The following is a 27,241-nucleotide window of genomic DNA, read 5'->3' as shown; positions in this document are numbered from 1 at the left end:
GTGGTTGGTATTGACGAGGGGTGCAGGAACTTTATTTTCATTCTTTTGTCCATCAGAAACCTAACGAAGGCCGTTACACCTGTCTTTTTTCCACTTTCAAACATTTTTCAAAAAGCTACAGGGAGCCACTAGGGCGGCGCTAAAGGTTCCAATGAGCACAGTGGCCTCCATCATCCGTAAGTGGAAGAAGTGTGGAACCACCAAGACTCTTCCTAGAGCTGGCCAGCCATCTAAGCTGGGAGGTGACCTATAACCCCATTGTCACTCTGTCAGAGCTCCAGCGTTCTTCTGTGGAGAAAGGAGAACCTTCCAGCAGGACAACCATGTCTGCAGCAATCCACCAATCAGGCCTGTATGGTAGAGTGGCCAGAAGGAAGTCACTCCTTCATAAAAGGTGCATGGAAGCCCGTATGGAGTTTTCCAAAAGAAACCTGAAGGATTCTCAGACTAAAACTAAATTCTCTGGTCTGATGAGACAAAAATGGAACTCTTTGGAGTGAATGCCAAGCGTTATGTTTGGAGAAAAGGCCAATACCATCCCTACGGTGAAGCATGGTGGTGACAGCATCATTCTTGGGGTTGTTTTTCAGCAGCAGGAACTGGAAGACTAGTCAGGATGGAGGGAAAGATGACCGCAGCAATGTACAGACACATCCTGGATGAAAACCTGCTCTAGAGCACTCTTGACCTCAGACTGGGGCCACGGTTCATCTTTCAGCAGGACAACGACCCTAAGTAAGCACACAGCCAAGATCTCAGAGGAGTGGCTTCACAACAACTGGGTGAATGTCCTCGAGTGGCCCAGCCAGAGCCCAGACCTGAATCCAATCCAGTCTAGATCACATGAAAAACTCCTATAATCTCAAAGTGTCCCTCCTAAATGTCCGTTTTCCTCAGTATCAAGGCTCTCATCCTGAATGAATACATGGTGAGACATGGTGATTAATTAATTGGAAAACCGTGATTAATCTGATGATAATCTGATATATATATATATATATATATATATATATATATATATATATATATATAAAAGAATGCAGACAAGAGGATGGAAAAGAGAGGAGATGGGGGTGGGGGGCGGGGGGCAGTGTATTCCCTGAGAGAGAGGAGTGACATGGCCCCGCCCCCTGATGCTGTGTGACCTAGATGGAGACAGCCAAGGCCCTAATCTCTCTTCCACCCCACCCCCACCCCGTTAGCATGTTAGCTATGTTTTTATTGTGATGACCTTCTCCCTTCATGGGGGGGGGTGAGATGAGATGTGATCTCATCAAGAGATGAGATATGAGAAAATTTATCTCATTTTAGCAGCAGATTATTATCCTATTATTATTGTTATTATTATTATTATTATTATTATTATTATTATTATTATTATTATTATTATTATTATTATTATGAGAATAAAGTAATCCTATGTACTGTATAGTAATACGGGAGGTGTGCTGTTGGTATGTACCGTATGTACTGTATTTACCGTATTTACCGTATGTACTGTATGCACTGTATTTACCGTATTTACTGTATGTACTGTATGTACTGTACTTACAGTATATACTGTATGTACTGTATAGTAATACGGGAGGTGTGCTGTTTGTATGTACCGTATGTACTGTATGTACTATATAGTAATACGGAGAGGTGTGCTGTTGGTATTTACCGTATGTACTGTATGTACCATATGTACCATATGTACTAGGGTGGTCCTTATATGGGGGGGTCAATTTTTTTTTTTGAAATGTTCAACTCTCACCCTCTAAAAGTGTTATATCAATAAAAACTCACTGTGCAAAATTTTGAATTTTGAACAATATTTAGAGGTTGCTCAAGGCCTCTGAATATTTCCAGAATTGCTCGTTTTTGAGGAAATTGTACAATTTTAAGAACGCAAAGCAATATAAAATAAAACATTACCTTTATTGACCAGTCACTGTGACAGAGTGGCAACCAGCAAAATACAAGTAAATTACATCATTGAAATAAAGGATGAAACAAACTTCTTATGCTTGTATCTCAAATAATGAAATCAGAACCATAGTATAATCTAAGCAATAATGCGACTGAACTGTTGTCACTCATATTTACTATTTAGTTCACATATTCATTCATTCATTTTCTACCGCTTTTTCCTCACGAGGGTTGCGGGGAGTGCTGGAGCCTACCCCAGCTGTCTTTGGGCGAGAGGCGGGGTACACCCTGGACTGGTGGCCAGCCAAACACAGGGCACATATAGACAAACAACCATTCACACTCACATTCATACCTATGGACAATTTGGAGTCGCCAATTAACCTAGCATGTTTTTGGAATGTGGGAGGAAACCGGAGTACCCGGAGAAAACCCACGCATGCACGGGGAGAACATGCAAACTCCACACAGAGATGGCCGAGGGTGGAATTGAACCCTGGTCTCTTAGCTGTGAGGTCTGCGCGCTAACATGAACATGCTAACATGAACATTGAACATGCCTCCTTAAAGTCATCTCAGGAGTCCCATGTGCCTGGAGAAAGCCTGTAGCTAGATCCAAACATCTGAAGAAGTGTATGGTGTTTTTGGTCACAAACTGTGTTATGAGATGCTTGTTTGATTGACTTGATAGACATTGTTAATGCGTTTGGGACCTTTTGGTGAATTGGCGACTCCATCCAGTCCAACAATGGCTTGTGCCATGTCTCGTTTGGTATCAGTTGGTACTGCTGGGTCAAAAAGGGCTAACGCAATCAGCTCCTCACTCAAATACCACAGGTGCCCTGAAAACCTGAAATTGCTGGATGAATTTCTTCATACCTTTTCAGACTTTGCAGAAATTGAAGATCAAGTGAACCAACGTCTAGCATACAGTCCCACAACGAACACACAAATGTCGCCAATTCCTCTAGTTTTCTAAGAAGTGAGTTTGAACTGATTAGCAAATAGGTATAGCTTGAGAGCGTACAATGCTTTGGCCATCCAGCAAGCATGGTGAATAGCTCCTGGAGCCTCGAGGAAGACCACCACCAAGGAAGATAATGACAAGTTCCAGAAGCTCCCTGTAGTCATCCCTCGGCTGGAAAAAGATTCAAGCTGTTCTATGGCAAATTCAATGGCATCGTCTTTGATGTCTGCAATAAGATCACCATCACTTGGCTCTGTCGATGTATTCCCAATGCTTCTGAAACCTTTTGAAGATCTGACCAGATCAGGACCAGAGGTGGGTCCCATGCATGTGGTTAGCAAGAAGATTAGGTCAGCAAATAAGTATTACATATTTGCATGGATAATTTTCAGCATGTTCACTAGGTAAAACCAGCACAATAAAAACCACCTGTGGTAAAAATGAATTGAATGCAAATTGGTGTCATTGTCAGGGAAGTCCAATCCTGTCATAAGCTCACATTAATGATCATGATTAAAAAAACATTATATTAATTATTAATATGTATTATTAATAATTATTATATATTATATTTTGATAATTTATATAAATATGATAATTTGTGCAAACATGTTTTATAATTATTATATAATTATATTATTATAATTAATTATTAATAATAATTATAATATAATATAATATAATAATGTGCGAAAACTCCTGAATATGCACAGCATATGTCAAACTTCAAAGTTGTTGAGCAACCTCTAAATAGTAATCAATATTGATAAAATTTGGCCCAAATGTTTTTTTCATTATTGGTGGGGTGAGAGCATGACATTTCAAAAGTTGAAAAATAAGGACCACCCTAATATGTACTGTACTTACAGTATATACTGTATGTACTGTCTAGTAATACGGGAGGTGTGGTGTTGGTACCGCATGTACTGTACGTTCATGCTAGCATGATGGCTACATGCTAGCTGCAGCGCTAACATTTTTGCTTCCCATCTGAAAATTCCAACCTGGCTGAATCCCAAAGTCTCTGATCAATCATCAATGGCTTTCATTGTGTTTGTACTCACACGAGTACTTAGCAGGACTTAGCAAACAATGGGAGAATTGTTGGCGGGAAAAGACATCCATGAGAGGGGCGGGCCTCCAAAGGAGCGCCAGATGCCGCAGAGCAACCCACGGGCTTGTGTGGAAGAACATGTGCTGACACGGCGAGGGGATCTGGACGGCACCGAGCTTTGGGTGGAACGTTGTGAAGGAGGAGTCATCATCCTTTGGGGCCCAGGACGGCCCCGCCAGGCACGTCACCTCACTAACCTGACCCTGCCCCTGACTGGATCAACACCTCACAGATATCGGACACACGCACCACTTTGTACGACAGCAGGCTTTGCTAGACATCCTAAAATTCAGCTACATGTCAGCTAAAGCCGTTCAAGCTGTGACTTTCCGTCCATCCATCGTCTATGTCACGTATCCTCACTAGGGTGGGGCTATGCTGGAGCCTATCCCAGCTGTCTTGGGGGGAGAGGCGGGGTACACCATGGACTGGTGGCCAGCCAATCACAGAGCACATATAGACAAACAACCATTCCCACCCACATTCATACCTATGGACAATTTGGAGTGGCTAATGAAGCTAACATGTTTTTAGAATGGGGGAGGAAACCGGAGTACCTTGAGAAAAGTGCTAACTATGGCACCTTTACTGCTCCCACACCTGATTTCCTGTTTGGCTCGCAGCGTTCCCGTTCATTTGACCAGAATGTACATCTCCCAGATACGACTTCTTGTTTGGCTCTCAACGTTCCCGTTAGCTTGAACAGAGTGTACATCTCCCAGATACGACTTCCTGTTTGGCTCGCAGTGTTCCCGTTAGCTTGACCAGAGTGTACATCTTCCAGATACAACTTCCTGTTTGGCTCTCAACGTTCCCGTTAGCTTGAGCAGAGTGTACATCTCCCAGATAGGATTACTTGTTTGGCTCTCAACGTTCCCGTTAGCTTGACCAGAGTGCACATCTCCCAGATACAACTTCCTGTTTGGCTCGCAGCTTTCTTGTTAACTTGACCAGAGTGGGACATTGTGCTGTTCTTGGCAGGGATGCTGAGACATTTGCGGTGGAAATGTTGAGCTGATATTGGATCAGCGACATCAAGACTTTAGACATAAAATGACAATTGTCAATGTCAATTATTCTTTCCAAGTTGACAGGACTTCCTGTTTTCTACTCCAACCTCAACTGTGGGTGCTCATGTTTGTTACTGGCCTGAACTCAATAGAATACAACTGTTGTATAATAGAATAGCTTCTGAATACACACATTAGTCTACATATTTTGATGAAGTGAGAGTGGAGCGGGGGAGAGGGGGGGGAGGGCTCCCACCCCCCCCGCCGCCAAACGTGACATTACTCATCCTCCCCCAGGCACCTGAGCTGAACAGCACCAATCAGGATGCTGCTGTGATTCACCGACTTGCATAACCGCCACCGTATTCCATTCGCTTCCCAACACAACAAGCTAGCCTCCGTCTCTGCTGCCCAGGCGATGGGGGTGCATGCAGCACCCCCCCCAGCGCGACGAACTTGACCCATTTTGTCTGACATAAGTAGCGGTGTTGCTAGCAGTAAAGGGCATGTTAGCACACGATAGCAGTACTGCACATAGTATCTGGTGTACTGGGTACTGCATATTACATGTACTGTACTTCCATGGCCCTTTAAAGGAGATCAGCGTGTGGCTTCGTTTCAGTGTCAACATCCAAAGACAACACTACACCTGTCCCCACCCCCATCCGCATCCCCACCCGCTCTTACCTTCGGACAGCTCCAGGTCCAACTCCGCCAGTTGGTCCCTGACCTCTTTAGGCAGAGCCGAGGAATCGACGCCTCGGTCGGCCATAGCGGGGATCGCGTGCAGCCTGCTGCTGAGTGTCGGTGATATCGCGGTGGGTGGAGGCGACGGTCCCGCATGAAGAGCGGCAGAAGGACTCAAGAGGCCGCGGTGGTGTTTACTCCATCCCAGAGTCTCCCACCACCAGACACCGCCATGACGGACCGCCCGCACTGGGAGCGCAGCTGAGACCCAGCGGTCACGTGACCGGGGCCGAGCCAAAGTGGTGGCGCGTCGTCGAGGCGCCCCCACGTGGTTGGTTTGTGGCGGCGCAGCAGGAGGGAAACTCGCCAGTTTGTTATGAAGGGCGATACCAAGTCACTAAATGGCCTGTACAACCGGAATGTACGACATTGCTTTCTTGCTCGTGGCGTGATTTTACCTTTACTATAAAAATATAGATTTTCACAATACAGAAATAGAATACAGATGTTGACAATCCAATGATGTGAGACAACTGTATGACCTAAAAGGGAATGTGTTGATATTGTATGAAATATTGTTCCAGCATTCAAGATGGCTGAACCACCCTATGTTGTTACTCCAGCTTTTACCAGTGTTTGCTTTATTACCATCACCAATCGACCGTCAATCACCAGCAATACTGGCCCTGTAGTCACTTGCTATCACATCCACAGCAACATCTGCAGACTGTCCCAGCCCTAGCTTTTATTTTCCAACATGGTGTGGTCAGAAAAATGGACTATTCACATGGAGATCCCCTTTAGTGCCGATCAATCCATCCTCCCTTTCATTCATGCGTCCATTTTCCTGCCAATCAACGTCACTTTGTGGTGTCATGGCACAGACCAGCAAACACACCACACCTCAAGACCTGACAAACCCTCATCCATGCATACAAGACTGCTGCTTACACCACATTATGGTGGGGTTGGAAGGGACAGTGACTGGGGGGTGGGCGTAGGGTGCCTTAGAAAACAATCAGGTTTGCACAACAACTATGTCTCGTCTACTTCATGACAGAAAAGCACCAAGCCGGCAGGACATGCGCGCGTGCGCATGTGCACAAGCATGAATTCAGGAATACATAAAGCATATTGACACTGTGGAGCAAAACATAGTTAATATAAAAATATATTTCAGCATGAAATGCATTCAATGAGTTGATATTTTCTAAAGCTAACCGCATCTGTTCCTCATCATCATCATCATTCTCATCCTCCTGATGCTGAGACGTACGTGGTAAATAATTGGAATAATCCATGCAGTCAGTGTATTAATATGATGATTCTGTCTGGGGGGTTCATTAGACATATTGATATTTCATATTGATAGACATGACGGCAAACAAGTGGTTAGCACGCAGGCCTCACAGCTAGGAGACCCAAGTTCAATTCCACCCTCGGCCATCTCTGTGTGGAGGTTGCATGTTCTCCCCGTGCATGCGTGGGTTTTCTCCGGGTACTCCGGTTTCCTCCCACATTCCAAAAACATGCTAGGTTAATTGGCGACTCCAAATTGTCCATAGGTATGAATGTGAGTGTGAATGGTTGGTTGTCTATATGTGCCCTGTGATTGGCTGGCGACCAGTCCAGGGTGTACCCCGCCTCTCGCCCAAAGCCAGCTGGGATAGGCTCCAGCACCCCTGCAACCCTCGTGTGGATAAGCAGTAGAAAATGAATGAATGAAAGGATGCATATGCCAACAGAATAGACGGTAAGATAATATGCTAAGATAATCAATCACCCTGCAGCTCAGCTTTGTCTTCCAGTGGGTGATAATGATGATGATGATGGGCTTCTTTCCCTTACATTGACTTTTTTTGGATGTTATTTTCTTGTTGAATCGAATGAGGCCAACAGTCAACATGACGAAAGTGACAAACTAAAACACACTTGGGCTGCTAGGGGAGTGGTCAGGAGGTGGTAGGGGTGGGGCCAGAAGGCTGCAGGGGTGTGGCCAGGAGGCGGCAGGGGCGTGTTTTGTGAGCCACACAGAGACAGGCACTGGATTGCTAAAAGTGATAAAAGACTGACTTAGTTTTGTCATCCATTCTTGTCTTTTCATATTTACAAGGACAGGGGGAGGGGGCTAGCAGCGGCCCAATGTCTGTGTGATTATCAGTGGCCGTGGTGGGAGAGGGGGGGGGCGAGGGAGAGAGGCTCCCCGGGTGGCCCGGCCTCCGAATGCCACGGGAGTCTCTGCCGGCTACCTGCGTCAGCACATCATCTCGGGGCGGGCTGGGACTGCGTCACCATGACAACCCCTCCGGGCTGGCCGGATCCCATGCCAGCCAAGACAGACATGGCCACCGCCTCTGCGGCGCGGACACTCATCCCATTGATGGTGGTGGGCCCCGGGCTGGGAGGCGAGGAGCTGTGTTGGATAACGGCCGCCGGGGATGCCACCACGGCTTCAGTAGAACCTTCCCTGGATGATTCCTCTCCTCCTGCAGCTAAAGGCAGAAAAAGACACATTCACCCTTAAGAGAGGTGAGCGGGTAAGAAGACATTAGATGGATGATGTGACGGATGATGATGGATGCTACCAACTACACGATGGACACTGTACCTAAGAAAGCTGCTTTCTTCTGCATGATAGTGACGGGACAGTCTTTATGGGCCAGCAGGAGCTGCTTCAGTTGAGCCACCTCCTTCCTCAGCACTGTGACTTCATTCTGGCCCACACACACACACACACCAAAGGCAGACATGACATTTACGTTTTAGATAGACATAGACTCATGTGTGTGTTTAGAAACCATGTGTGTGTTTAGAAACCGTGCTCCTTCCTTCAGTAAATGAAGCAGCACACTAAATAATGCTTGAGTGGTTTCCATGAGATATCCCTCTGTGACAGGAAGTCAGATATGGAATAGGAATATCTGTCCATGCTCCAGATTACACAGTGACAGGAAGTGCAGGCTACATGCTGACAGATAATTTTTACCCTGAGATGAAATACACATCTTTACAAAGTCACACTGACTAAGTGGCTGTCATGGGAGGTATCATACTGGGAGGTCATTGGAGGTATAATACAGTCATATGCATGACAGGTGACTCCCCCCCCTCACCGTGAGTGAGACATTCATGGAGGCCAGATCCTCTGCCTTCTTCTCCAAAGAGTTGACCCACAGCTTTCGCTTCTGCCTGCAGCGTGAGGCGGCTGCTCGGTTCCTCTCCAGAAAACGCTGCCTCCTCTCATCCGGGTCCATCTCGGAGGCCCGCCGCCGTCGCCCCCCAGTTGGCTGTGCAGGGGACACCTGGGGATGACAAAGGGCATCTTGACTGTCTTTGGAGGTGCCAGCGTACATGCTTTCATGCCCTGTGATTGTCTGGCGACCAGTCCAGGGTGTACCCCGCCTCTTGCCCGAAGACAGCTGGGATAGGCTCCAGCACCCCCGCGACCCTCGTGACGATAAGCGATGGAAAATAAATGAATGAAGGAAGGAATCTTCACCAGGCATGGCCGATGTCATCAGCCCCATATTGGCATTAACAAGGTGATATCGGGAGACAGCAGTATCGATATTGAAGCAGCTCTTTCACCGCGAACATTGCTGAGACCAGTGTCTTCAACCTTTTCTGACCCCACGTTTTTTACATTGGAAAATTCTTGCGGCACACCACCAACAAAAATGTTCCAAAATGACTCTCTGTACAGTATATTTGATTACACTGGCTTAGACGTTAGCTCCATGCCATGGTCAGCACTGTGCTGCTCGCAATTCTGAAGAAATAGGTAAGACTCCATTTGACAAGCCGTGTACCAACAGAGCTACCTCACAGCATCTTAAAGAGACAACACCATCGCCTATGTCAGCTCTAAACACGGAACACTACAGCAAAGCATGCTGGGAAACAGGAAGTGCTCTTGTCAGCCATATACGTATCACCATATTGGATGACTCGCGTGGATAACTAAGCACCTTTATTCACCACACCACACCAGCTGTACAGCACCAAGTACTGCCTAGTATACAGATTTCTATTTATATACAGTACTCCTAATGACTAGCTTTACTACAAAAAAAGAGGAATAGAAATAATGCGAACATCATCAAAATACATGATGTATGGCATGTACTAAATATATGGTATGAGAGGATTTATGGTGTATGATGACATATGGCATGTAAATATATGATATGATAGGACTTATGGTGTGTGATGACGTATGGCATGTAAATATATGATATGATGGGATTTATGGTGTGTGATGATGTATGGCATGTAAATACGTATACGAAATGATATGATGTATGGCATGTAAATATATGATATGATAGGATGTAGTACCTGTGGTTGGGCAGGTGATGGTGCATCCGAGTTCTGAGAGGGCTGCTGGCCATGTTCCTGCCTCTGGGGGACAGCTGGGAAGGATCCGGCCCCCCCAGCGCCGCCGTCGTGATGACTGAGTGCTGCCTTCAAGCGCTGCAGGCAGGCAGGTGACAGGTTGGGTTCCAGAAGGGAGAACAAGGCTTCATACGAGCACCGGCTGGTCTTACCATCTTGGTCTCAGATTGCAGATGATAACCTGACGGGGAGGATGAACCACTGCTGGCCCCGCCCGCCGGGGGTCCCGGGATGCCAGGGATGTTGGGCACAGAATTGCCAGGCCTAGCGAGCTTAACACAGTGAGGACAAAAGTGATGGATGCCCAGAAGACAGAAATAGCATGCGTTCCTTGGTTGTTTCCCTGATGAGGGACAGACTTACAGATATGACCGACGTGAGCTGAATAGGACTGGGCAGCAGAGGGACCGTCTGCCCGTTTGCAAGGTGCCTTACCAGGGGATATGAGCTGGTTGGTGAGCTGTGGACATTGTGAAGAAGTCATTGCTAACACTTTACACATGAGCCAGCCCCTGGTGGCCGAGTAAGGATTACTCTTAATTAGGACACTACTACGGCGCGTCTTTCTATCCAGTGTACAGTTTCTAAGGTTTTGAAGGACTTGGTTGCCACATGTGTATGTGCAGTTTCTCGTACGTTCTCGGCGTCCAGCAGCAGCTTACCTGAGCTGTCGGTTGGAGGGCGGAGCCTGCGTGATGACGGATGTGGGCGATGGCAGCGTAGGGTGCAGCGAATCGTTGGTCAGGTGTAGAGGCAGGGAACCTGGACGCACGATGGTTGGAGTCGGGGCAGAACTTGGCTTTGTGAGAGTCTCCTGTTGGCAGATGAAGGTGTTAGCTTCTGCTTGGACCATGGCACAACCAACCATGCCAACCTTACATAAATACTTCTTTCTCTTTTGTTGTCACTTTAGCTCTATTGTCCCCATTGCTGCTTATTTTGTTTATTTTAAGTTTTACAATGTATCGGCGGCCAATAACAAACAAGCCATGTGCCACAAAGGGCCCCTGGGCCGCACTTTGGCCACCCACCAGCTGCGCATGTGATATGACATGGACTGTGTGAGCTAATCATTTAGCTTGTTAGCTTCCCACATAGCCATTAATTAAAGCAGATGGGGCTAATCCATCACATCCCACAGCAGACGAGGAGGAGGTGTCCGCCCTCTAAATGAGGGCACACAAGAAGTCATGTTCCACAAGCCGACCAATCGCAGCCTGAAGGCTTGGCGTGCCACAGATCAGGGATCAGATACACACAGAGACTGAAAGCAGCCGGAGCAGCCGGAATATTCAAAAGTGAAAATGTCGGCGGGTTTGCCATAGTGTAGTTTGTGGACTTTTCACCCGGGAGTCTTTGCTGTCGTCTGACATGCTGGAGGATGAATCTGGACTGTCAGGAGGAGAAGAATCTACTTCTAAAGGATCATCATCTTCATCCTTGGCAACACTTTGCGTTTGCAGAGATGCACCTTGTGACTGTAAAGCTGCAGCCTTCATGGGGGAGAAAACCAGAGAGAAGATCAGCTTGCAGTAATTCCAAAAATATTAGCAGTTTAGCGTAACTTGGTCCATGCTCTCACCAGGGTTTTTGTCCTGTGCTCCTCATCCTGCGCTTTGCAAAAGTCCTGTTCAAAGGAGTTGGCCAGCTCATTGAACAGTCCAACTTCCTCACAGTTCTTCAGGAAACGAGTGGGAGTGGGGGTCTGGTCTACGGGTGCGAGTTCAAAAGTCAATACATTCCACATTGTTAGGACATCTCATGGGATACGATTACCTGCTATGATGACAGAGTCTGTTCTCGCAGGACCAAATTTTAATGTCATTTCATGTTTGTGTTTATGCACAGCAAGATGATCTTCGTTGGTGAATCCCTTCAACAGAGCAAGAGGAGACGGAATGAGTCATGAAGGAAAAGTCGGTGCTATGTGGGAAGTGATGGGAGAGTAATGAAAATAAATACCTGCCCACAACCCGGGGCGGTGCACACAAATGGGCGGTCATCCCCCATCTCACTCTCAAGTCCTGAAAGAAAAGCAAATGCAAGATGACTGAGCTGAAAGAAGGTGGTGGTGTAGAAATGGCATAGGTTTTGACTCTGCATTGACTACAATGACATTGGTGAACTATAATGTTACTACGGATGCCGAGACGTTAGGTCATTCACGATTATGTTGTATTTAGAGTCATACATCCGATGTAGGCCGGGGGTTTAAAAATGGTGGGTGAAATGTTGGCTCGGTTAATGACAGGCCCGGAGCTAGCATGACGCTCCCGCTAGCCACAACAGTCCATATTGTTCCCCAACGTGACAGCAATGTCGTCACAACGGCCATGAAAAGAAACACCACCGACCCCGCCAACGGATAGCAGGCCAACTAATAGGTTATTCCAAGCGACAAATATTTCAAATGTTTTTTGTCGACCCGCTCTTGTCAAAACGTCAGCCAAGCGAAAGCTAATCGCTAGCTGACGCTCGCTAGTCTCTGGCTTCTGGCAAGTTAGCAGGCTAATGCTAAAGAGAAATGGTTGTCATTAAAACGTGTCCCTATCAAACGACCATTATCCAGTCTTATTTAAGTAATCACAATAATTATCCTATTACACGTCAGAGGATCCGAAATAGGACCAGGCTCACCCGACGATCCAGCCGCCTCGTCGCGCCCCCTCCCAGCTCCGGACACTAGCGCTGCTGCGGAGGTGCTGCCGTCTCCTCCTTGTTGACACTTGACAGTCTCATGGGCCAACTCTCGCGAGAGTTGTCATCTCATAGCTTGTTACGTAATCGGCATGAGGACATGTAAACACGTGTTGTTGTCCACTGATAGAACTTTAATTTACACAATAAGGGCCATCTATCAACCAATAAAGTAAACCACAATTTCAACGTCATTCATTCATTGCATGTGAAACAGAAGTGGTATCGTAGTGTGAACATACAATCAGACCCCTATGAAAACACATTGGGACATAGGAGTGTGCTTTACGTTTCCAAATGCAAACCGATTCATGCAAACACCACGAAGGCACTAGATAAAGTTTCCAAATGATGAAAACCAACATCCAAGTCCATGGACAATCCCACAGCCCCAGTCCACTTACAGTGACACAGACGAGACAGATTAAAAACCCTCCTAGAAATCCACCTAGCATGATACGTCTCAGGATTAAGACAGTCAAATGAAAATATTAACATCTATGTATCTGCTGGATTTATATATTAACGACATAATCTGAGTGTCTAGGACAGCACAGAAAGCCAGACGACGAGCTATGTAGCAGACATGTATACTTTTCCTTAGGAATCAGCATTTACTAGCATGCATAATCCTGCTATTAGCATCTATGACCCCGTTTCATCAGCGAGATGTTCCACATCACCTTGGAATCTCTGTACTCAACACGCTTGGCCAGCAGGTGGCGTGCTTGTCTCCGGCAAGGCACCAAGGCAATAATGTGAAGTGTGCTGGCCGTTCAGCCCCATGCTGGGTCTCCGTGCGACAGGAGGGTGGACATCGGCTGAGGAAAGGACGTGTTCCTGAGCACACGTCATTGTCACGTGGAGACGGCTGGCTTGTGGGAATAACATGAGCAGGCACCCATCCCAACGCTCCATACACATCCATGTCTGTTCCTACAACGTCATGGAAGTTGGCTTTTAGCACAAGTCCCAACTTCTAGCCAGCATAAGTCCTGGTCCCTCACAGAGTGGATTGCCGGAAACCCTGCAGCTTAAACGCCATGTGGCTAAACGAGGAAGACATGCCATGATGCTTGCAGTGCAGCTTCTGGAAGTAGATGCTAATATTGCCTTCTGATATAAGAACGGTGAAGTAGGTTTGCTTCTCTCTCGGCAGAGCTGAGGAGTGGTGCTGGGAACACCGTGTAACGCAACATATTGAAGTGCTGCTGTAGCTAGCTCGGCTTTATACTCTGGAAACCAAGCAGCACCCACTATTCATCAAGTCTCACCATGCACCAGCTATAATCATATCACTGCATCGGCAATGTATCAGCACTGTATGTATGATATCACTGCATCAGCACTGTCACACAGACAGCAGACGTGCGTGTGTGTTTGTCCGTGCTTCAAAAGGACAAGGGATGAGTTGTACTGGAAAGTTGAGTGGGATGTTAACTTGGGCGTGAGGGGGGTGCTCCTCAAAGGAGTGAGGGTGTGTGAAGCACGTGTGGCTGCTGAGGGGAATAATCGACAAGCTGAGGCCAATCTATGAATCCATGTCTTCCTGTCCACATTGCTCCCCTAAAAAGGATGACATATTTACACACGTCCTGTGCCTCACTTGGGAGTCATTTTGGTGACACTGGGGGAATGTTCTGCTCCTTGCCGCTCCTTCGGATTCCGCGCTGGGGGTAAAAAGTTTTATTCTCCCCCAAGGGATGCTCACGAGTCTTCAGCCCTCCACCGCCGCTTCTGAAGGGGCGACTGAAGCCAGTGAAGGAGCGCGAGGCCTGACGAGGAGGGCTGGCGTTTCCACCTTTCTCTGATTTATCTGCCATGTGCCTCTTGTCGGCCCGGGGGTCCTCCCCTCTGTTGACCTTCAACTCCTGAAGGGGCTGCACGGCCGTAGAGGCGGGGGCGTGTGCTGGTGGTACATCCTTTGCCGCCCGCTGGCACACTTCGGCGTAGCTCAGCTTTCTTGGCTCCTGGTTTAAGATAAGAAAAGCTTGTGTCAGAGTGTGGAATGATGACCACTCATGAGGCCAAAGCCAATATTGCAATCACCATCACCTTTTCATGCAACTTACACTTTCTCCTGCTATTCTAGCACAAGACACACCTCAAATACTCCCACTTCCATCACAATGTTTGGGAAAATGTGAAGAAAAGCACAATAAACTGAAGGGAGTAAAAAAGCAGAGCTCCACATCCCTGTGTGAAAAAGTGATTAGCCTAAAGCTAATAAGTGGCTGGGACACCCTTAGCAGCAACAAGTGCAACAAAGGCCTTTGGGATAATTTGCAATGAGTGTCCTCCAGCGCTGTAGAGGAATTGTCATTCCAGCATCAAGCCTTTTGAAGGTCATATCACAGCATCTCAATAGGATTCAGCTCAAGACAAAGTCTTGAGCAAAGCTTTAGAAGCTTTTCCACACTGATAGACCTCACCATTTTGGGTTACAGTGTGACTTTTTCATGTGAGACATTGTATCTGGGCCACCTGGTGGGAGACTTTGTGTTAAGAGAAGATAGGTATTTGTATAAAATCATGTTAGGAGCAGGTAAAAAAGCCATTACCAAAAAATGGCTTAATCCAAGACCCCCGGTACTGGAGGACTGGCTTTGTGTGATGAACACAATACATGACTTGGAACTATTGACACATAGATTGAGGACTGAAGGAGACGTGTGGAGAAAAATGGGAGAAATGGACACTGTTCACTCTGCACCATGACAGGGAATGTGGGATAGCCAAATTGTGTGCTGTGTATGTCCAGTGCCCCCTTTTTGTTTTGAGTGTGTTTGTATTGCTGTTTACGTTTTGTTAAATAAATAAATAAAAATAAAGTATTATAAAATAAAAATAAAGTGTCAAGTGTTGAGTTGTGTTGTCATGACTGATATTTACATTTCTTTGACAAACGAAGTACGACGCAGAAATGAGGAACGGCGTATGTAGAATCATACTTTGCTAACACTAATTGGGAATTGTTTGTAGTAGCAGTCATGTACAAGTAGGCTCCAAATTCCAAGTTAAACCTTACCTGTTCTGAGGTGGGACTTGGGTCAGCATAGCTACAGGTGGATTCAGGTTCTGGAGGCGTGGGTGGATTGATGGCTGCTAATGTGTCCTTTGGCGTAGCAGCATCAGCCTTATCCGCCTCCTTTACTGGGGAAGAAAGGCTAGAAAGCAAGGGATGCCATCTTTATGGAAGTATGATGTACTTGTGTTCTAACATGTTAAACTCAGGAACAGCACAAGATTCCATCCACACCATTAGCATGTCCAAAAAAGCACACGTATACATAGATACGCTATGTATCCTTAGCCTTACCCTGCTCCTCTAGTAAGCTATCACCGTATCATAGTGGAGGACCTGACCTATCATCACCTAGTACCTATGTGATGATACCAGGAGCCAAGTTGTTGGGTGTTTTATGTCCCTAGTGGGGTCCCAGAGAAGCAGCTCCTACGTGAGGTAGCACCAATATACCCTGATGAGTTTACCCCACCTGATCCCCCCGAACCAGGCCTGGAGGTGGCACAATGGTACTTACTCACGGGAGGGGCCCAAGGGGTCGTGGGGCAGCCCAAAGAGAGCGGCTGCCCCCACCGGCCCATCTGGGATAACCACAGTAGAATGGATGGATGGATTTGATTATTCACCACTTATCAGTGTTTCCCTTCAACCTGGACATGATATGACACGAGCTCTCGCAATGGAGTGGAGACAATGTTATGTCAGATCTAGCAGTGGGGTGGAGACGATGTTTTAGGGGTGTGAGTAGAGTATGAAGAGAGAGTAGGAGGTACTAACCTAGTGGCAGGCACTGCTGGTGTTTGTGGAAGCACATCAGTCGCCTTCACATCTGGGCCTGTCGGACTTGTTGATGGAAGATCTGAGATGTTTGACTGTGTGACTTTATGGACATTGTTGGCCAGCAGCTGCAAAGAACAGAAAAGAGTCAGACATACAGTAGCTGAAAATGAAAGGGGGGGTGTAGTTCGCTACCTTGCTGCTCACTTTTATACCACGTACGACATCAGAAAGACGCATCTCAGGTGTGGTCTCCTCTGCCAGGCTGACGACACATCCCGGCAGTGGCGGGAAGTTAGAAGCCGCCAGGTCCAACTTTGGTGGAGGAGGCATCTCCACTTCCATCACAGGGACGGCCCTCTGCAACAATAATTTTGCTAAAAGGCTGCCATCTTACACACAAAGACAAAGTCATGGAAATACGATGCTGACCGTGTTCTGTTCATCATCTCTTTTCCTCCTCATGCCCCTGTAGGTGCTACTCCTCCTGCAAGAACAACATCATACATTTACAACCATCACACACTCCTTGTTCCTCTATGGAGCTTCACCACTTTCACACCTAGCATCACTGCATAGGAGGGGTTCTGTATATTTCGTCCACAAAGTGAGTTTAGACAAAGGTCAAAGCCAAATGTGTGCAAAGTTTGATTAAAATGTCATGACCTAAAAATTGTATATTGACTTTTTAAATATAGAAAAAGTGAAATATTATTCAATCCTCAGTGCAATCATGCTGCAGTCACGCTGGTCTGCATGAAGTCGGGTTAGCGCTTCCATCTCACGTTCGCCATGACAGATGGTAAACATAGTGGATACGTCTATACAGCAACCATGATATAGTCTCTTTCACCCTTAGTCTTTCTTCTGTATCTCCAGTCACACTGTGTAGCAAAGGGGTGCTCAACCTGACAATGGAGCAAGAGGCTAACAAGCAACATTAAGAAGATGAACATCCATAGCTGCGCACGGCACCAACACAAGAAGGAAGTCATAAATAAAGCACTATTAAAAGACTAAAAACGCCAGAGAAGACACAGAGTTGCCGTAACTAGGTGCCATCTTGACACATGAGACCTCTGCATCAAATCCAGTCTATATCCATATGAACCATATGCTTGGTTTTCATATGCTGCTCAACTGAAATATCTATGCATCACCCAGCCCCATGACAGACAGCTTGTAACCAGTGTACTACAGACATATCCCAACATCTTTCAATGTGGCTTTGATGGATTTTCCCCTTTAAAAGTATCTACACTAAGGTTTGGAGACATACGATCACAATTACTATTGAAGGTAGTAGTTTGTAAAATAAATTACCCACAGAAAATCCGACTTGTACTCCAGTGTGACTTATGTTTTTTTTCTCCCAAATTATGCAATTTTGGCCTTGTGTGACCGGAGTGACATATAGTCCAGAAAATACGGTGTATACAGTGAAGAAAATAAGTATTTGAACACCCTGCTATTTTGCTATTTCTCCCACTTAGAAATCATGGAGGGGTCTGAAATTTTCATCGTAGGTGCATGTCCACTGTGAGAGAGATAAACTAAAAAGAAAAATCCAGAAATCACAATGCATGATTTTTTTAACAATTTATTTGTGTGATACAGCTGCTAATAAGTATTTGAACACCTGAGAAAATGAATGTTAATATTTGGTACAGTAGCCTTTGTTTGCTATTACAGAGGTCAAACGTTTCCTGTAGTTTTTCACCAGGTTTGCACACACTGCAGGAGGGATCTTGGCCCACTCCTCCACACAGATCTTCTCTAGATCAGTCAGGTTTCTGGGCTGTCGCTGAGAAACACGGAGTTTGAGCTCCCTCCAAAGATTTTCGATTGGGTTCAGGTGTGGAGACTGGCTGGGCCATGCTAGAACCTTGATATGCTTCTTACGGAGCCACTCCTTGGTTTTCCTGGCTGTGTGCTTCGGGTCGTTGTCGTGTTGGAAGACCCAGCCACGACCCATCTTCAATGCTCTGACAGAGGGAAGGAGGTTGTTCCCCAAAATCTCACAATACACGGCCCCAGTCATCCTCTCTTTAATGCAGTGCACTCGTCCTGTCCCATGTGCAGAAAAACACCCCCAAAGCATGATGCTACCACCCCCATGCTTCACAGTAGGGATGGTGTTCTTCGGATTGCACTCTTCATTCTTCTTCCTCCAAACACGCTTATTGGAATTATGACCAAAAAGTTCTATTTTGGTCTCATCTGACCATAAAACTTTCTCCCATGACTCCTCTGTATCATCCAAATGGTCATATGCAAACTTAAGACGGGCCTTGACATGTGCTGGTTTAAGCAGGGGAACCTTTCGTGCCATGCATGATTTCACATCATGACGTCTTAGTGTATTACCTACAGTAACCTTGGAAACGGTGGTCCCAGCTCTTTTCAGGTCATTGACCAAGTCCTGTCGTGTAGTTCTGGGCTGATTCCTCACCTTTCTTAGAATCATTGAGACCCCACGAGGTGATATCTTGCATGGGGCTCCACTCCGATTGAGATTGACCGTCATGTTTAGCTTCTTCCATTTTCTAATGATAGCTCCAACAGTGGACCTTTTTTCACCAAGCTGCTTGGTAATTGCTCCGTAGCCCTTTCCAGCCTTGTGGAGGTGTACAATTTTGTCTCTGGTGTCTTTGGACAGCTCTTTGGTCTTCGCCATGTTACAAGTTAAAGTCTTACTGATTGTATGGGGTGGACAGGTGTCTTTATGCAGCTAACGACCTCAAACAGGTGCATCTGATTCAGGATGATACATGGAGTGCAGGTGGACTTCTAATGGGCAGACTAACAGGTCTTTCAGGGTCAGAATTCTAGATGATACACAGGTGTTCAAATACTTATTTGCAGCTGTATCACACAAATAAATTGTTAAAAAATCATGCATTGTGATTTCTGGATTTTTCTTTTTAGTTTATCTCTCTCACAGTGGACATGCACCTACGATGAAAATTTCAGACCCCTCCATGATTTCTAAGTGGGAGAAATAGCAAAATAGCAGGGTGTTCAAATACTTATTTTCTTCACTGTATACTGTACATAGTGTATACCGTCTTAGGCTACCTATTTGCATACTTGTAGATTTTTCTTTTTAAATGGCTATTTTGAATCTATGAGACTACCCCCCCCATTTGCGTTTTTTGTTCTCTGTAAATGGGCCCCCCATGGCATTCACCCCAAGTCTGTAGTCATTTAGAAATACGGGATAATAAGGCAGAGAATCCATTCCATCCATCTTTTGTGTATGCCGCTTATCCTGACTGGGGTGGCGGGGTATGCTGGAGCCTATTCCAGCTGAACTTGTGGCCAGCCCACAACAGGGTACATACAGACAGCAGCCCATGTTGAGTGTAAAAAATGTACGCACGTAGACACAGGCCAGAGTGACAAACCTGCTCAGCTCTCCGGCGGGGGTGGTGGCCTTTGCAGGAGTATTTTTAGGGCTCAGGGAGGCCAGGCCACCCGAAGTGCTTCCTGGTGCGAGGAAGGGCTGTGAGCTGAAAGGAGCCAAATGGCCATCCATCAGAGCGGGAGGAGCCAAAGGCGGAGAAAGCAGTGCATTTGCAGGCCTAAACTGAGCTTTGATGTGATTGCTGGGGACACAGGAGTCATCTGTTTCATATGCCAAGCCACTAAGGCATGAAGGGCTTCATACATTTCAACATGGTGTCCTCAGGGTCACATACCGGCTTCTGCTCCCAACTGGATTGGAGATGGAGTTTGCTTTGTAGTTGCCCACGCTGTTGTACGCCGTCATGAATCCACTGTTAGGGAACGGTGCCTGGATGTCACACAAGAGACATTTCAGTAGGATCACGTTGAACAGCGTGGAATAGCGCGGCAGCTTACCAGAGGAGTCTCGAAATAAGGGGTGGTCGTGGGGTTCCAGGACTGGACCATGGTCTGATAGATGGGGTACTGCTGCTGAGCGCTGTATACCTGCTGCACGTACACAGGTGAGGCATACGGAGGTGGGTGTGGGCCATGCTGGCTGTACATGGAGTCCGGAGCGGTGAAGGCAGGCTTAGCAAAGAAGGTGTTGATGGCTTTGATGCGAGCCTGTGGGGACATGGCAGACTACGTACAGTCGATGGCACTGGGGAATCACTTCTCACGCCATAGCATCTTTGCTCCCCTCAGATCTCATAATCTCACGGTCATTAGGCCAAACAACACTGCCCTGGCTGGGGGGGGGTGAGTGAGTGAGAGAGAGTGAGAGTGAGAGTGAGAGTGAGAGTGAGAGTGAGAGAGAGAGAGAGTGAGAGTGAGAGAGCGAGCACGAGAGCAAGGTAAAGATCCTCTCCAGCCAGGGTCAGTGAATCTGGGTCCTTCCAAGCGCGATACTGATCATCACAGGGGGTGGGGGGTGTCTAAAGAAATGACTCTCAAACACAAAGACCAATAGGATGACACCTTCTAGGACACATTCACACATTCCATGCCTACCATGATTGGTTTTCCCTGGAAGACTTTCACCTCCTCCCGCAGGTATCTGTAGGCCTGCCCATAGCAAAGACAGTCATTACAAAGAGCATCCCACTGCTCCCAGTAGTGGCACTACTGGGGCACTAACGCCATGCACACCAGGGCCTCGGTTTATGTTCCTACACCATGACACAGTAACGTCATAACACTGTTTTATATGGAAGAATGTGTCATTTTATGAGAAAAAAATAACATTTAAACAATGTCAACAACTTTTCAGTAGCATAAAGTTAGCTTGGGACGGCCATGCTCTAACTGCTGGGCCAGAAGAGGAGAAGAATCACACTAACTAGATGATGCAGAGTCAGCTGAATATTTTGATGTTTGGATTTGTTCGGGAATGGAGGAGTAGTTAGCGGCCAAAAATGAGGCGGGATAAGAAGAAGTAGGAAGAGGACGAATAATAATAACGTGTGTGGATGCTGAAAGGGAATCCTGAAGTACCTGAAGTGCATCCATATCGGACTGGAAGGTGATGTACCAGTTGCTGTTGTGGGCAAATTCAGCACTTAACACACGTGGGCAGTGTTGGCTTTCAAAGAGGGCCTCCACTTCCTGGAAGAGTTTGATTGGACAACACCTTAGTTGCACAGCTCCACTCACATTCACATCATATTTACAGCTCCGCTCACATTCACATCATATTTGTTATACTGCAGAGTAATGGCTCATTTATCATGTATTTACTATAGCAATGGCTCATTTATTGTGTATTCACTACAGCAATGGCTCATTTATCGTGTATTTACTCTATCACTGCTTCCAACACATTTCCACCAAGTAACCGCCATTCACACATGCAATAGCTTGGTACTTGATCATAGAAAACACCCTCTAAATAGACATGAACATGATTAGAGCCCTCTAGACATAACACCCTATATGCAGCTCGACACTGACATCAGATGATAATAATATGACCTCACAAGTTAGCGTTGGGAAAGTTCCTTGTTTTTAACTTCCTGTTCTGTACAGTACATCATAGAGTAGTCACTGTCTCAATACAACACTACTGACACCGGGTGACCAGTGTGGAGTACTACATATCTTTTTATTTGTAGCCAAGTCTTGTGGTTACCATTGATGGCCCAGCATGCTTTGGGCTTCCATCAGATCTCTCAGTGTGCTGCAGGCTATGCTCTCCAATACAGGATATACATATGTACCTCTACCGGGGTCGTCTCTGGAACCTCTCGCAGGATAATAATGGAGCGACTGTGATTCGGACGCACTCTTTCTCCGGCTTCATCCACTTGAACCGCTGGGCATTCTACAATAGAAAAGATGACAGAAAAATCTTAAAAATCCAGCAGTTCCTATGGAAAATGTAAAGACAGTACAGTCCTGCTACATCACAGAGAAGACCACCCAGAAGATCCATATGCATGAAGAAGGAGAAAGCGAAGGAGGAGGCTGTGTGGTACCTCGAAGGACATCCAGGAGGAGGTCCATATACATCAAGAAGGAGAAAGAGGAGGAGGCTGTGTGGTACCTCGAAGGACATCCAGGAGGAGGTCCATATCAGTGGTGAGGGCTTTGACGTCCTCCATGCATGCGATGGTCCAGATGGGTACAAACTGGTCACCGTCCATCTGGGATATCAGGTACTGGTCATGTGACAGGTTCTCCCTGGAAAGAAACGTGGCTCAGCAAGAGGCGTGAATGGAATAAGCATGATTGTCCATGGAAGGCGAGTCACCTGGAAAAGCAGAACTCCAGCTGTTTCTTTAGAGAAGCTCGTAGACTCTCAGGTGTGGCTTGTTCTTGTGTGGGGTTCACAGCTGGGGGGCTTTGGGGGCTGCCGGCTAAATGTCCCGCGTCAAAGCATATATCCGTAGCATACTCGCTGTGGGCAGGAAAGCCAGGCGTGCACCCTTTCCCCCCGCAAGAAACCACGTCTATGATGGGAGACACACAGGACGTCACCATGGAGACCACACTTGTATACGTGTGGCCACATCAGGACAGAGCTTACCTTCTGTCACGTCAGGGTCAGGAGGATACGACTGCAGCCAAAAGGAATGGTCTGGCCCCTCCGTGGTGGCATTCTGGTGGGCGGGGAGCTCCTGCCACACTTTGGCGTTGGGGTTTAGACCCGTCTCCTTTGTGGTGACCTGCACACGTTGGTAAAATACACTTTAACCAGACATCACATCCCTGACAAGATGATGGACACCTGCTCAAGACACGCTTCACATACTACCATCCCACCACACGCATCACTTCCTCAAGTACACGCACTCTACATACTACCATCCCTTCACACGCATCACTTCCTAAAGTACACACACACACACTCTACATACTACCATCCCTCCATGCATCACTTCTTAAAGTACACATACAGTGTACTCGACATACTACCATCCCACCACATACATCACTTCCTAAAGTACACACACTCTACATACTACCATCCCTTCACACGCATCACTTCCTAAAGTACACACACTCCACATACTACCATCCCTCCATGCATCACTTCCCAAAGTACACATACATTACATACAGTGTAATCTACATACTACCATCCCTCCACACATATCCTACATCTACCACCTTATTCTGGGGGGGGGGGGGGGCTATTTGTCTGCAGTTAGACATTTCATGATTTATTTATTGGTGAAGCTGTTTCAACAAGCAGTGGAGCAGGAAAGGAAAGGACAGGAAGTACTGAAGTCTTCATTTCAGGGCCAAGCTGCTGACAGCACTTGATGTGAGTCCGTGATAGCCACTCGTAGCTTGCCCATAGGACAATAACGAGGCAGTGAGAGCCAGGTAAAATGTGTCAACAATGATGGTATAGAGTGGAATGAGATGTCATGAGAGCATCACACACTGGCTTAGTCACCAACAATGTAAGAATTACTAAAAAGGCTCTTTTAGACAAAGCCCACCATAAAGTGATTTGGCGCTGGAACTCTGCTTCTTACATACTTAAGGAGGCTTAAGTGTGACATTCTAGACCAGGGGTGGCAAACTACGGCCCGGGGGCCACATCCGGCCCGCCAAGTGTTTGAATACGGCCCGCCCAATCTTTCAAAAGTATTTAATTTAAACTCAACATACAACCTGGCATCATGGCCTGAGCCAACCTTTTGATGGTTGTATCAATTTCGTTGTTTGACATGGTCTGTTGTTTACAAAGAGCTCCTGAAAAAAGAGACACAAGCACATAATAATAATAAAAATTGAAATAATAATTATTAAATTATTATTATAACTATTATGATTATATTTATTATATTGATGCTAATTATTGTATTAATTATATATAATAATATTGTTATATTTGCATATTTTACATAATAATAATATTATTTTAATTTTATTTTAATTATTATAATTTTATTATTTTTAAAATATTTAAATATAAATATAAAATAATAAATAATAATAGCAGATTGCATGACAATTTTACAGATACAATAATGCCAGGTGGACCGTTACGTGTAAAATATATAGTCTGCCCCCCGGAAATTTTGTTATATCAATGCGAGTCAAAAAGTTTGCCCACCCCTGTTCTAGACCCTTTTGTCACTATTCAGACACCTCCATGTTGTCTTTTTCCAAAATGCAATAAATGGAGCCCTTCCCAGTCGAACAGGAAAGCATGTAGTGCTTAGTTGAATTTACTTGATGTTGCCACATTGTTGTACGTCTACTGTACATTGTTACATTGTTCAAATACTTTGATACAAAAAATACCTACAATCTCCATCCTGTATTCCAGTTCTATCCACCATAAAAAAACACAATCATTTAATTATCTTCAACATTTTACGATCAGCCGCATCGGTACTGGTATCAGCAATACTGCTTCTGCACTGACTTGGTATCGGCAAAGGTTGCCCATCAAGAAATACGCACGTTGCCTCCGATCCGGGCTGTCCCGTCATTCAAATGACTACTTCGTCGGTAATAGGGGTCGAGTCCATGCTCGACAATACGATTTATGGTAGAGTAGAAGGAAAGGCGGAGCTGGGAAGTGTTTAAGGTCAGGGTGACGCGCACACCCCCGTCTGTGGAGGCTGAGCACATGGCGCTAACGTACCGGGGCAACTTCCAAATGTCTCCGGGCGTCCATTCCCGTCTTTGGTGTAACCACGTCGGTTGTCTGTCACCAAATACATAAGTCAGTCAACTCAAAACTAGCAAGACTTAACTGAGCTCTTTGATGGCCACCTTAGCTTGTCACCTAGCTTAAGTTGTGTAACGGCTAACATAACGAGTCACGTGCAGGCCTAGCATTACTAGCACACGATACTTTGACCGCTATCAAATGTTCATCAACAAATGACTACAAGTCTACATTGTAGCTTTCAAACAAGACTCGCTCGACAATTTGGTGTGTTTTTAAAAGGGCAAGTGAAAGGGGTGAAACATAAATAGCTTGTCAAGCTAAATGGCTCATGATTACTAGTTGACCGTGGACTCGCTGTCGTTCACCTTTCAAAAGGTTAAACATTCGGATATTTCCACGGAAACACGTTATCATAAAAGCCTCACTGTAATAACACACAACATCACCAATAAAGCCAAATTTGCTGATATAAAGTCAGTGAAGTGGCGGTTTTGTTGTGCTTGATGAGTGAAGTACACATCAGAGGAACAGGTTGTTTGCATGGGAGCTAGCATAGCAGCTAGGCCGACCACTTACCATGCTGAATGGAGTCTTCCTTTAGAAAAAAAAGTGCACCTTGGAAAAAAGTGCACAAATTGACTTTTAAACTCTTCAATGAAATCTCCTCGGACATCCACCACACTTCGGATCGAGAGGCCTTTCCTAAACTACCGTCTCCCCGGTGACGAGCTCAGTCAAAAACAGCAAGACTTACGACTTTGAATGTACAGACTGCGAGCTCGAGGTTCCGTACTAACACCTGAGTCCCATTTTAGGGCCACAGCCTTAAGGGAGCGGACTTCATGTGACAGCTGCGTCCTTTTGCCCCGCGACCTGCACACCAGCATCCCACTCACACGCGCTGTGGCGTGGGGATCGATACCACTATTGCGTTGATGTTGAAATGGTCGTGTCAGCAGCGTGAGGTATCGATATTTTTCAATTCCCCCATGTTCTTTGACGCAAGTGTCATTTCTGCTGCACTGATCATATTGTTATCTTCATATGCTGTTTACAAATACATGGCTCAAGTCCTTCGACCAGAAGGGATAACATCTTTCTTAAATTCACAAACTCTTTCAAGTTATCTAGGTAAGTATCGTTATCAGTATCACGTTGATACCAAACCTTCCTGGATGGCCCACCCTTGCTCCATCGCGACCCCTCTGGTCAAACTGAGAACAATCAATCACGCAATCACTTCCGGTAAGTGCGCAACAACAGGAAGTTATTTAGCGCTACCATACGTCCCAAGGAATACATGGGCTGTGTTTGAATTCGGGGTCTGCATCCTACTAGGCCAGTCGCTGTAATGTTTCCGTGAAACATTAGCGACAACAACAGGGTTGACTTCGAACTTCTTTTACTTATCTCAGCTTGCAACCTAGCCAACAACATACAGACGAGCACTTCCTGTCTTCAAGCTAATGTGCTTCACACAGGCACACTATTTCCAAACACCATCTAGTGGTTCAAAGGTGTATTACATGTATCATTAAATCTCCCTCTTTTCCCCCACACTATTCCTTCCCATTTGCAGTTATTGATCAAAGTGCAATTAAATTGACAACCAGTACCTTCTAACAGAATAAAACTACACATATACGAAAAGGTTGAGCTGATCAGGTGGTTTCACTTTGTGTCCAGATCTTCTCAGCTGGGAATCTTCTGGCACAGTGGCTTTCTTATTCCAGATGTTTCCATCTTCCACTTGTACTGTGTCATGCCTCGCCAGTGGCATCAGACCTTTTCTTGCCTTGTCATAATTCATTTTCTGACGTTTTTGAAGATGTTTTAACTTCCGTCTCATCTCCATGTTTTTCTTTTATTTTGCAGTGTAGGAAGACTAGTAGGTAAGTGACGCCCCATCAGTATCTCGCCTGGAGATTTCCCATGTTCCGGTGGGGAGGCACTATAACTCAGCAAAGCTAAATAGGGGTGTGAGTTCCTGTCTCAGGCCTTTTTCAGTCGCCGTTGGACTATGTGAGGAAAAGGAGAGAGAAGAGTAGAAGAGGTGTCTGCTGTGGACCAGGAA

General features: G+C 46.0%; 3 protein-coding genes across 11 annotated transcripts in view; all 3 read right to left on the bottom strand.

Annotated features, from left to right (window-relative positions):
- Positions 1 to 6,689, bottom strand: part of dip2bb (disco-interacting protein 2 homolog Bb) — a 41,160-nt gene extending 34,471 nt beyond the window's left edge. For all 4 annotated transcript variants that reach the window (XM_058054347.1, XM_058054349.1, XM_058054348.1 and 1 more), the window contains exon 1: positions 5,690 to 6,689. In XM_058054347.1, coding sequence (XP_057910330.1) covers positions 5,690 to 5,774 — 85 coding nt within the window. In that variant the 5' untranslated portion in view covers positions 5,775 to 6,689. The remainder of the gene's footprint in view (positions 1 to 5,689) is intronic.
- A 153-nt stretch (positions 6,690 to 6,842) lies between these two features.
- Positions 6,843 to 12,870, bottom strand: atf7b (activating transcription factor 7b). 3 transcript variants are annotated; one of them, XM_058054381.1, is made up of 12 exons: positions 12,722 to 12,870; positions 12,047 to 12,108; positions 11,861 to 11,957; positions 11,667 to 11,794; positions 11,431 to 11,577; positions 10,747 to 10,898; positions 10,448 to 10,544; positions 10,237 to 10,356; positions 10,028 to 10,162; positions 8,803 to 8,991; positions 8,298 to 8,403; positions 6,843 to 8,181 (listed from the first exon to the last, which is right to left on the bottom strand). In XM_058054381.1, exons 2-12 carry the CDS (start codon positions 12,092 to 12,094, stop codon positions 7,952 to 7,954), a joined length of 1,449 nt encoding a protein of 482 aa, XP_057910364.1. In that variant the 5' UTR covers positions 12,095 to 12,108; positions 12,722 to 12,870; the 3' UTR covers positions 6,843 to 7,951. The 3 variants fall into 3 exon arrangements, with proteins under 3 accessions (XP_057910364.1, XP_057910365.1, XP_057910366.1); XM_058054382.1 differs by having other exon boundaries at positions 12,689 to 12,772; XM_058054383.1 differs by having other exon boundaries at positions 8,035 to 8,208.
- A 24-nt stretch (positions 12,871 to 12,894) lies between these two features.
- Positions 12,895 to 26,131, bottom strand: larp4ab (La ribonucleoprotein 4Ab). Of its 4 annotated transcripts, none has more exons than XM_058054376.1 (16): positions 25,744 to 26,131; positions 25,138 to 25,200; positions 23,059 to 23,197; positions 22,783 to 22,981; positions 22,576 to 22,712; positions 22,250 to 22,353; positions 21,528 to 21,638; positions 21,045 to 21,098; positions 20,448 to 20,657; positions 20,285 to 20,379; positions 19,991 to 20,191; positions 17,016 to 17,070; positions 16,791 to 16,943; positions 16,584 to 16,711; positions 15,810 to 15,948; positions 12,895 to 14,751 (listed from the first exon to the last, which is right to left on the bottom strand). In XM_058054376.1, the coding sequence occupies exons 1-16, from the start codon at positions 25,744 to 25,746 to the stop codon at positions 14,395 to 14,397; spliced, it is 2,148 nt and encodes a 715-aa protein (XP_057910359.1). In that variant the 5' UTR covers positions 25,747 to 26,131; the 3' UTR covers positions 12,895 to 14,394. The 4 variants fall into 4 exon arrangements, with proteins under 4 accessions (XP_057910359.1, XP_057910358.1, XP_057910362.1 ...); XM_058054375.1 differs by having other exon boundaries at positions 16,779 to 16,943; positions 25,744 to 26,119; XM_058054379.1 differs by having other exon boundaries at positions 16,779 to 16,943; positions 19,991 to 20,095; positions 25,744 to 26,118.
- Between the last annotated feature and the right edge of the window lie 1,110 nt (positions 26,132 to 27,241).

Source organism: Doryrhamphus excisus, chromosome 18, assembly GCF_030265055.1.
Source record: "Doryrhamphus excisus isolate RoL2022-K1 chromosome 18, RoL_Dexc_1.0, whole genome shotgun sequence".
Classification (NCBI taxonomy): Eukaryota; Metazoa; Chordata; class Actinopteri; order Syngnathiformes; family Syngnathidae; genus Doryrhamphus; species Doryrhamphus excisus.
The sequence above is the reverse complement of the archived record's forward strand: the minus strand, read 5'-3'. Positions and strand labels throughout refer to the sequence as shown.